The sequence below is a fragment of the Pelophylax lessonae genome (assembly GCF_965119305.1).
Source record: "Pelophylax lessonae genome assembly, chromosome: 1".
Taxonomy (NCBI): Eukaryota; Metazoa; Chordata; class Amphibia; order Anura; family Ranidae; genus Pelophylax; species Pelophylax lessonae.
In genome coordinates this window covers 72,432,966-72,444,738 of record NC_138768.1, presented here as the reverse complement: position 1 = coordinate 72,444,738, position 11,773 = coordinate 72,432,966, and the positions used below count along the sequence as shown (strand labels likewise).

The 11,773-nt window shown below is 42.5% G+C and overlaps 1 protein-coding gene across 1 annotated transcript; it reads right to left on the bottom strand.

Moving 5' to 3' along the window:
- Positions 1-1,574: 1,574 nt before the first annotated feature.
- RXFP3 (relaxin family peptide receptor 3) lies at positions 1,575-6,215 on the bottom strand. Its single transcript, XM_082243219.1, has 2 exons — positions 5,929-6,215; positions 1,575-3,143 (listed from the first exon to the last, which is right to left on the bottom strand). Exon 2 carries the CDS (start codon positions 3,100-3,102, stop codon positions 1,828-1,830), a length of 1,275 nt encoding a protein of 424 aa, XP_082099345.1. The 5' UTR covers positions 3,103-3,143; positions 5,929-6,215; the 3' UTR covers positions 1,575-1,827.
- Between the last annotated feature and the right edge of the window lie 5,558 nt (positions 6,216-11,773).

Here is an 11,773-nt window from a genome sequence, read left to right as displayed (position 1 = left end):
GCAGTGTTTCTGTGTGTTCAGAAAGCATGCAATTTTGCCTAAATTCCCAACATACATAGTTGGGAACTAAACCTTGGTCTTTTGCCAGACAAAGAATATTCCCTAGGTGTACCAAACAGGGCCGCTGATTAGGCAGTACAGCCAGCCCTCCTGTACTGGGCCCAGGCCTCCTCATTTCAAAAAGGGGGCCCGGGCACCTGTCAAACAGGAGGGCCAGCAGTATTGATACATTGCTGATACTTTTGACTATTTTGCAGTGCTGCCAGCTTCCACTTTTCTTTTTTCCTCGGGCTGCATTGCAGGGGAGTTGGTTCTAGTATCTGTGCCCCCTTCCCCCTACTGTCTGGGACCCCAGTGTGCCTTTTCCCCTGCAGTTCTGCCATTTTCCCTCTGCTCTTCTCCCGTCGGCAGCTGCTTAGGGCACACAGGTGGGTTTTTTCAGGATGGTAAGCAGGGGGTACCAATTGCTCACTGTGGGGTGCAGATATTGCCTTCTAGCTAATATTCACTTGAATGGGTCATGTTCAATGGGGGTATAATTTCTGCCATGGCTGCAAGGCATAGCATTTTAGTAAAAATCGAAAAATGTGATATTTTCGTAGGAGGGGGGCCCTGTCAGGTAGGCTGTATGGAGCCTCCTGATTTCTATTAGCAGCCCTGGTACCAAATACCAAGGAGTTGATGACTTAGAACAAGTTTTCAGGTTCAAGAAGATCGTTTGGTAATTTTGCAAACCTGACATCGTTTATAGTATAATTTTATGAAAGAGGCTATATCTTTTATCATTAACATTATGCTCCAGGAAAGTAACTTTGTCAAGGATGCTATTATCAGTCTGCTTTAGGTAGGAGAGGCACTTTCTCAGTCTCTCAGATTGAAACTTTGGTAACTTTATGGTAAGTCACAAAGGGGAAGGATGCAGCAGGGGTTGATTTGTGTCAGATATTTATAAACACTGCACTGAACAGGATCTACATAATCATGTCATCTTTCAGCTAGTATCTCAGCCCAGGAAGTAGATATTGATCCTGAATAATGCCTGGAGAGATATGGTGTTGTCCTTCTGAGAGGAAAATCAAATTGGCATTTCCAAGAAGAGTTCTATGATTTCTGTGAGAGGTAATATATACCTGTAAGGTCAGATGTGCACATTATTTAACCTGCCTGCACTTAACATGAAAACAAATATATCTCATGATATGTCCACTTTAGGAGTCCACTTTAGGAGTTCTTGCTTGGGTGACTCTCACTTGTTCTAGGTTATTGGCTCACTTAGTAGTTAAAGCAAGGATAAGTTGATGGCTCCAGTGTTGCAACCAACAAAAGTTGGCAACTGTACTTGTATCCTAGCTCCCTTTAAGAAGCCATGCATGGCAGACCCACATTATGTCCTCCAAAATGTAGCATGAATGAAGATTATGTGGCTGTGGCAGAGGTCCCTGGAAAATTTACAAATTTGGAAGATAGCCAAGCCTACCTACATGGACAAAAAACTAAAATATCAGTACTGAGTAGACTAACCCTTTAATTGTACAACTTTTTTTTGCTGTAAGTTTATATAGCCAAAAACCATATAAAAGATTATGTTTTAATTCCATGTCCATAATATGTATGTATAAACATAGTATATCTACATTTCATATAAATGTATATTCATAAAACAATTCTCTTAAATAATATTAAATATATAAATGATAGGTTCTATAATAAATTCTCAGATATCTTACATACACTGTACATTGTCAGCTACAGTACAAGGACAGAACGTTGAGCAGCAGCCCTTATGGATCGACCTCCTTGGGAGTTTGGCAGAGCTGACGCTCATAGTCAGTACCGCTGTTCAGTTGAACTGTTGGGCAGAAGATCATACCTGCCATTGTAGATGACAGCTCCAGGAGGGTAACAGATGACATCAGGCTCTACAGGATTGAGGGGGACCATGCCATGTCCCTGCTCATCTTGCTCTGGTTTGGTGGTGGCTGTGAATGGTCGCATGTTAGTCAGAGAAGGGGAGGTCATCCTCCAAAAGAGGTTCTTTAATGCTTTGCGGAACTCTCTGCGCATTAAGCAATATAGGATGGGATTTAGGCAACTGTTTGAGTGAGCCAAGCAGACAGTGATGGGAAAAATATAAGCCTGAGTGGTAAAGTACTCATAGCTAAATTGCACTACATTCAGCTTGATAAGGATCCCCCAGGTCGTCAAGGCTTGGTTTGGAAGCCAACACAAGAAGAAGGACAGTACAACAATAGTCACAGATTTAGTGACTTTGGACCTCCTCTTGGTGCTCGAGGTGCTCACGTTTCTATCAGTGATGAAACGAACCAAGAGAAGGTAACAAATGGTGATGATGAATAAGGGAATGACAAATCCCAGCAGAACCTTCTGAGCATGATAGAGTCCAAGCCAAAACTGGGCATTACCATGGTTAACTGGAAACTTGACCAAACAGAGGACCTCACTGGAGACAGTGGCTGTGGTGGAGAAGATAGCGTGCGGCAAAGATGCTACAATGGCAGAAACCCAGATAAGGACACTTACCCACTTGGCAGAGCAGCCTATAGGTCTTCGTTTAGACTTAAGGGCAGAAGCCACTGAGTAGTATCTGGCCACACTCATGGCGGTGAGGAAAAAGACACTAGCATACATGTTCATGGCAGTAACATAGGACACTATTTTACACATGGCTTTGCCAAAGAGCCAGCTAAAATCCAAAGCATTCTCTACAGCCCAGAAAGGTAGCGTCAGCACAAACTGGAAATCTGTCACTGCTAGGCTTGTCACAAACAGGTTGATGGAGGACTTTTTCCAGCCTTGTTTCATCTTCATGAGGTACAGTACCAGCACATTGCCCACCAGTCCCAGGGCACAAACCACAGAGTACACTATGGAGATCATAATCCTTACTATGGCGGAGCTGTCTCCTACTTTGTCTGATTTCTCAAAGTTGAAACCCCTCAGGAGGTCCTGTAGGGTCTCATTGGTCCTGTTAAGCTGCTTCTCCTCAAAGAAGAATGGAAACATCCCCAGAAGATCGCTCTGCTCTGCCTCCTGCATGATGGTTACTAAAGAACACGAGGTGAGGTTACATCTGACCCCCATGCCATGATATGGAACTCAGGCTCCTCAGTGGGATTCAGCAACTGTCAAAAAGCCAGAGAAGATATCATAAGTCTAAAGAGTAAATGCAGATAGCAAAGTAATTTTCAATTTAAAGCAGCATTATAAACAAAAATGTGCCATATTCCTAAATGTGATGGCTGTATTCGTTTTCTTTTTTTTAGGCTTTTTTGTTTAATTTTACCTGGTAATCTGGTCAGTAATACCATTCCTGAGAATAAATGGAAATACCCTTGGACAGCAGCATTGACAATCTGAGAAGAGGGTAGTGTTAGATAGACTAGAAGACTTAGATGGACTTTGCTAGCAAATTAAAGCCAAACTCCAGCTAACACTCCTTTTTTCCTATTGGAATAAAGGTTTTAAATAAATGAATAAAAGCTGACCATTGCCAGCACTCCTGCCAGTGATAACTGGTTTGCCTCAACCCCCTAACTGTCACTTTTGCTGGACAGCTTGCTCTGCTAAAGTTGAAAAATAACAGACTTACTGGCCAGATCACCAAGTGAAAATAAAGAAGAAAATCCTTAAAATGGAGGCTAATGAAGCCCTCAAATCTAAGATGCAATATATCTATGCTGATGACACCCAAATCTATCACTCTACCCCTCATTTCATACCGTCAGTCTCCTAACATATCACTAATTCACTAACAGACATATCAGTCTGGATGTCACACCACTTTCTCAAACTCGGTCTATCCAAAACCGAGCTCATAATATTTCCTCCCCCACGTGCCTCCTCCCCTGACATCTCTGTCAAGATCAGTGGCACAACTATCAGCCCGTCTCTGCATGCCAGGGTACTAGGTGTAATCCTGGACTCTGAACTCTCCTTTTGGCCCCACGTCCAATCACTGTCCATAGCTTGCCAACTCAACCTTCGCAACATTTCCAAAATACGCCCCTTTCTAACCAATCACACAACAAAGCTTATCTAATTCACTCCCTGGTTACATCTCGCCTCGTCTACTACAACTTCCTCCTCATTGGCTTACCTTTACATAGGCTATCCCCTCTTTAGTCCATCATGAATGCTGCTGCCAGACTTATCCACCTTACAAACCACTCAGTGTCTGCTCCCCCTCTGTGCCAATCCCTGCATTGGCTTCCTCCCACCTAACTAATTAAATTCAAAGTACTAACAACAAGTTACAAAGCCATCCACAACTTTGCCCCCTGACTACATTACTAATCTTGTCTGATAATACCAACCAAATCGTTTTCTTCATTCCTCCCAAGACCTCCTGCTCTCTAGTTCCCTTGCCACCTCCTCCCATGGTTGGCTCCAGGACTTCTCCGGAACCTTTCCCATCCTCTGGAACTCCCTACTCCAATCTGTCTGACTATCTTTCCACTCTGAAAACCCTACTCTTTAGAGAATTCTATCCTGCCTCCACCTAACAACTGTACTTTTATTTTCCCCCACAGCACATCTCCCACAGTTATTACCTTTTTGTATCATTTCACCATCCCTCTTAGATTGTGAGCACTAATGAGCAGAGCCCTCTGATTCCTCCTGTATTGAATTGTATTGAAACTGTACTGTCTGCTCTCATGTTGTAAAGTGCTGTGCATGCTGTTGGCACTATATACATCCTGTATAATAACAACACTATATACAGGCAGTCCCCGGGTTACAAACATCCAACTTACAAACGACTCCTACTTACAAGCGGAGGGGTACAGGCAGGAAGCGAGGTGAAATCTAGCCTTAGGAAGGGAAATTCACTCCTGTAAGAGTTCTCATGGGGAAAAGGGGTCTCCACTAATTCTTTTTCACTAATCCTTGTTTCCACAACAACCCAAAATTTTCAAAATCCAATTGTCATAGGGACAGAAAGTGAGGTGAAATCTGCTGAACGGGGGTTCAGACAGCAAAATAAAATGGTATAGGGGTGTTACCCTTCCTTATGCTATCCAAAAAACTTAAAAAATATTCTTTTGGGCTGGAGCTACACTTAAAAAATGTACCTGTTCTGACTTACAAACAAATCCGACTTAAGAACAAACCTACAGTTCTTAGCTTGTTTGTAACCCGGGGACCGCCTGTATATTGTTTTGTTTTTTTTGGGTTCAATACCACTTTTTAATAGATAGATAGATAGATAGATAGATAGATAGATAGATAGATAGATAGATAGATAGATAGATAGATAGATAGATAGATAGATAGATAGATGGATGGATGGATGGATGGATGGATGGATGGATGGATGGATGGATGGATGGATGGATGGATGGATGGATGGATGGATGGATGGATGGATGGATGGATAGATTAGATAGATAGATAGATAGATAGATAGATAGATAGATAGATAGATAGATAGATAGATAGATAGATAGATAGATAGATAGATAGATAGATAGATAGATAGATAGATAGATACTGTAAAGTGATAGATAGATAGATAGATAGATAGATAGATAGATAGATAGATAGATAGATAGATAGATAGATAGATAGATAGATAGATAGATAGATAGATAGATAGATAGATAGATAGATAGATAGATAGATAGATAGATAGATAGATAGATAGATAGATACTGTAAAGTGATAGATAGATAGATAGATAGATAGATAGATAGATAGATAGATAGATAGATAGATAGATAGATAGATAGATAGATAGATAGATAGATAGATAGATAGATAGATAGATAGATAGATAGTCTAAACTGTCAGTAAACTCAGAATAATTTCAAACTGAATTTGTTATACCCAGATTAATTTAATATGAAATCTGACTCCTTGCCTAAATGATCCCAACATGATCAGTCTTAAATAAAGCAAAATACTTACTTTAAAGATCAGTCTGCTTCTGCACACTCTTTGCTTCCAAGCTGAAATGAATTGGAGTCACCTGCTTTTAGATCTCCTGGTTCTGCAGACTTCAGACAGTCCAATGTGCTCAGTACTTCAACAGTCTTGAAGATGCAGAATACCCTTTATTACTAAATACACCCAGACTTAGGTAGGCAGGTTAAACCCTTCATGTTGATAAATTTATCTTTTGTAGCCTTGATGCAGTCCAAGACGACCAGAGCAGCAAGAATCACCTAAGCATCAAAGTAATGTCTTGTCTTTAAGGTCAGTGCTCCTATAAGCAGTAAATCCAAAGCAGGGTGAATAGGAGTGGAAGAAGGTAGTTTCACATCCCCTACTTCTGGAGGCTGAAGATCCAATATAAAAGAAGAAAGCTACTTATTCTGCTTTTAATCACTGCATGGATATACAAGTTGCATTAAATCAGAAGTGTCTACTTTCAAATCCACAGCTTCTATCAGCTTCAGACAGTCCACAGTACTGCAAACATCTTCCAAAACCCAAAGTATCTGGAGACCAATGCTTGTAAGGGAAGCCAAGATCAAATTGATACATTTATTGAAGAGCAATTAGTTTAAAAAAGTCCATTCAAAGAACCCAAGGCAGAAGTGCATAGGGAGCTTGAGGATGCTGAGAAGTCAGTCTGTTCTATGCTCCAATCTTAGTAGATTTGGAAGAGTCCTGGTTCTCTGAGCTTCAAATACTCCTACAGGATCAGAGCTGTAGCAGCCTTCAGCAAGCTGGTGTGTGCCCTTGGAGAGCTCAGCAGTGCAGGTATAGATCAGCATGAATGTGTACAGCTCTGTGCACACAGGTCCTGAGTTGTGCATGCCTCCAACTTATATTTCACACTGAACCCTCGTCATATATCCCGTCTATTAAACTGGAGCATGCGCAGAGAACACAGGGAGCTATCCTTGGTGCTGACTGTGGCTATCAATGGATCCCAATGACAGCAGCTGCTGTCCAAGGTGCTGAATAGCTCTAATGAATGCAAGGGTGCACCTTGTCCTTGCTGCTTCCAACATTTGTCTGAGCAAGGAAATTATACACATAGAATACATTGATCAACTTTCTCCCTTATATATACCCACATTATATATAAAAGTAGCCAAATTTGCCGACATAAGAAATATTCTAACTGCTTGACAGTCATGTCCTGACTCTTATGTCCCACACAGAGATCCATTGAAAGACAGACTTGAAATCATTGTTTGGTAAGTCACATAGTTATGTGTTGAGGACAGTCAAAATGCATATTTTTAAAGCATTGCAAATGAGTCACAGGATTATTTTTAGTGTTGGGGAAACAGACTTTATATACCATCGTCATTTCTAAAATAACCAGTAGGGGGCAGTAGGGTTTCAAGTACCTTATATCATTGCCTTTTTAAATAGGAAACAATCTAGGAATTTTTCAGAATTAAAACACCAGATGTACCTGTATTTGTGTTTGATCAGCAAAGGTTTTTTTTTTTATTATTTCTATTTACTTTTTAATTATTTTTCAGCTTTACATCCAGAGTGGCCAATTATATCCCTTTCCAAGTAAACAAAGCATGAAAAAGCAGAAAAAGAGAATGGCATATCATTAGAGCCAAATGGATGGAATGCAATCCTCAAAGCTTTAAGAATATCTGGCTAAGTGCAGAGGGAGTATTTTACAAAATGTGAATTTGGAAATAATAAGAGATTTTTTTTTTTTTTTTTACAAACTAGAGAACACTTGTAACATTAAAAAGTCTTCTGCTGCTCATAAATAAGTGTCTTTTGTAATCAGAGTCTTTACTATAGTTCACTTAAGATATAAGAAGCTTAAGATATTAGCGCAAATGTTTTATATTGATAACAATATGCCATTTAACAACTTTCCAATACACAGCACACAGACAAACTATGGGGGAGATTTACTAAGGCTGGCCATAAATGGTTCAAATCTGAGCCAGTTCACCAGGAACTTGCCAAAAAACTAGACATTATCGGGCAGGCTAAAAGTACCAAGTTGATCAATCGATCAACTTGGATACAACCAGCTGGCCAAATTCACTTCCAATTATTGCAAACGGCTGCTATACCTGCTAGCAATAATCTTTGTCCTAATCACTTGACGGCTTTCCTTGCCTAACCTGCAACCCCCCACCCCCCCACCCCCCCCCCCCCTGCCAAGAGCAGACAATGTCTCGACAGGAAGGATTCCCCTATCTGTGCTGATAGGAGAAAAATGCACATTTATTTCCTGCAACCTGTGGCTTCAGGAAAGAAATTCACACTATCTATGGTCAGCCTAAACCTGGAGCACTCAGAATCTGGTGCAGCTGTACATAGTAGCCAATCAGCTTCTCTAACTTTAGCTTGCTCAATTAAGCTTTGACAATAAGCCCCTGTTCACATTGGCGTAATTTGACACGTCAAATTGCTTGCTAAATCGCAGCCTATTGCCGGGAACGGCACTGTCCCAATCGGCATGATGTGGACTTTGCGGCTACTTTTGGCGACTTTGGGGGCGATTTCAATAGACATCTGTGCATGAACCCGCAAAGATGTCTGTCAAATTGCCCCTGAACTGGCACTAAAATGCAGGTTTGAAAACAATTTCAAACCCGTGTTCAGTGTGAATGTACCCTTAAACCTACAAGCTGATTGGTTACTATACATAGCTGCACCAGATTCTGTGTGCACCAGTTTTAGTAAATCTCCCCCTATGGGTCTGTGTTAGGGGGGCCATACATGGTTCGAACCGGCCGAGATTCGAACCGTTAATGGGCAGGCTTAATGTATGAAGTTGATCAATCGATTAACTTGGGTACAACCAACCTGCCAGATTCTCTTATGAATATCGCTAGCGGCTGCTATAGATGCTAGAAATAACCACTGTCTTCTCCTGGCAGGGGTGGCTTACCATGGCCCAAGAGATGGTCAGAGATTGCAAGCATACTACAGGAGATGGTCAGAGACTGGTTTGGCAGATCTTGTGCTCTTTACTCACTGTGTCTGTGTTGTGTCTCTCTTCTTGTTGTGGTGGTTTGTGTCCTCTACCAGTCCTGAGCCGGCACCAAGCTTTAGCTTTGGTGTCATTCTTTTGGCTCTGAAACTGCACCTGAGGGCACAGCGGTGAGGCAGACTGCAGATAAAGACAGAGGATGGAGCAGCACCTCTATTATGGTTGGGGAGGACAACACTGGTAAAGTAGATCTGATTCCATCCTCGCTCTCATTCCTCGATTTTATGTCCCAATATATTACCACAAACATCTACGAAACGCAGCATTTCAATAAAAAATATAGTAAAGCTAATTTCAGGGTACAAAAATGCAATAAATTACCCATTTATTGGTAACATATAAAAGATGAGGTTGCACTGAGTAAATAGATACCCAACATGTCAAACCTTAAATTTACGGGCGCCCGTGAAATGAAGATAACATTTAGGAGGAGGTCTGGTGCTATAGATATTGCTCTCACTTTGGCATGTTTTCTTCATTCCATTACATTGGAGACAAAAAGTCCCCAATGCGATGATTTTTTTGGTAACAGGTTCTCTTTAATGAGACATCTGGGGTCTAGAAGACCCTGGCTGTCTCCCCTGTGCTCCAATTAATCTGATGTAGCACCCTCCTAGACAGGTGCTAGGTAAAAGCATCTATTGCTCCTGCTGCTTATCAGGGGAGCTGGATCTGTTAGTTTGCCTGTGTTGTGTGATTCACTGGGTCTGAGGGAGTGTCCCCACTGCATCCAATTAAAGAGCTTGTTGGACAGTGGAGGAAACCTAGCCAGTGACACATCGTGTTTGTGTCAGTCTCAGTGGGAGGGCATTACTGAAATGCATCCAGGGATTGCCCATAAATACGGAGGGGACATGTGACAGGGCGTCCTTTGGCGGGAGCAAAGTCCCAGGAGGAGGTGGACAGCTGTCTCTCCTCCTGTAGGTGTGAGGAAGGTGGTTTAGGCAGTCAGCCTAGTGAACCAGGTCTGTGGAGCTGAGCTGCAGAGGATCCAGAGCGCTGACAAGTGGAGCTTCTGGCAGAAACTTTTGGGAAAAACAGTATCGTGAGTACCAGGAGTTTTGCCTAAGGGTCTGCCTAAGAGAGGGGACCACTCCAGAGAAGTCAGGGGATCAAGGAGCTACCTTCCACAGGAAGTTTATCAGTAAAGGGGGTGCCGTGTAGTTGACCCTGAAGAATGGGAACAAAGGGGGTGCCAGGAAGGACCCTGAAGTTGTTCTGCAGTACAATACAGTTTACCTCAGGATGCTCATTTAATTCTACTTCGCAGCTAAAGGCAAAGTGAAGCAGCGGCCTAGCCGTGACTAGTGTTACTCAGCGCTACTCAGCATTTTCAAGTCGTCCCAGCCAATTGTGCATAGTTGTATAAAGTTGGAGTATCCCACTCATTCCCTTCTCCTATCCAAGTTCTAAATAAAAACACAAAAAACAAAGCTACTGGACTGTTTACTGACTGAGCTAAAACACTTGGGAAATGTTGAACTGTCATGTCATTGTTAATGGTAACCCAAGGGAACCCGTAACCAGCAGCTCCCAATGGAGTAGTGCTACACTAATGTAGTGCAGATCTTACTGCAATAGATTCTTTCCTAGCCATGCTGGTCCGGGAATCTGACATGGGGACCTGGAAGTGACATTTTACATGTCGCTTGTGGGTCAACAAGAACTGCTGGAGAGAGGATGCATGCCCACTCAGCTACTTCCCCTCTAGCCGCTGGGAGTGTGTGTAAAACCCCTCGCTGTCAGGTCCATACGAGGTATGTACCTGGCAGGAAAAAGGGTTAAGATGGGTCATGGTGGTTTGGGCATGACCTGTAGAAGAGAGTAAAGTTCAAAACACTAGTCACCAGTATTGCCTGTAGGTTACCTGCAGCTGATTTTTTGCCGTTTACTGACTTCCCATGCCTTGTTTTGCACTGTGTCTTTGTGTGGAGGTGGCCACCTAGGTAGAAGCAGGACTGGTGATGATTAGGTTCAAAAAGCAGCAGGAGAAAACACAGATCCACAGAATCAATGAAGCAGAAGCAGGGGGATCCTTGCACTGCAGGTCCTCATGTACAGCTTCCTCTTCAGCAAGCAACACAGTATTAAGTCAGAGTCAAAATTGTCAATGCTGCATAGCGTCCACAATTCAGTGCTGCCTCTGGTTCTGTGGCACACAGCTTCGCTTACTTCCAGGTTTCACCTAGAGTGCCCTAACTGCATCCAATCTGAGCAGTCCCCTTCCCCTGACAGACCACAATAATTAGAGTGGCACTATTCTCTTGATTGGCTGCAAACAATCAGGGTAGCACTCTTCTCTTCTGTCAGGCCATAGCCAGTCTAAATGGCACCCTTTTCCCCAGACAACAGCCAATTAGAGCCTCTTTTTCCCCAGTTTATTTAAACATGGTGCAGCTCTTGGCTTTCTGCCTGAGCAGTGCTTTTGCAAGCAAGCTCCCAAGCTGGTGAGCCTATCTGACCTCTGGCTTTTTCTGGTTTTCCATTTTCATAGGCAGCCCTGACCTCTGAACTGTATCCTGGTGACCCATTCTGCTCTGTTGTTGCCCACAGTTCACTTATCTGCTTCAGACCTATTTTCTGGTGTCTTTTGACTCATGGTTCATGATGGTTCATGATGCGTATTGCATGAGCCTGTGGGCTGTGACCTGGGGTCAGCATGCAGAGTCAAAACCGTAATGAGAGGATCCCTGGTAGATACTGGCTGGCTAATATACAGTACATGTTCTTGTAACAGCAAATCTTCAGTTTTTGAGTTGAGGTCCACTGAACTCATTGCATTGTGCATTATATGGCTATTGAAGGTTGTTTTTGTTTTCT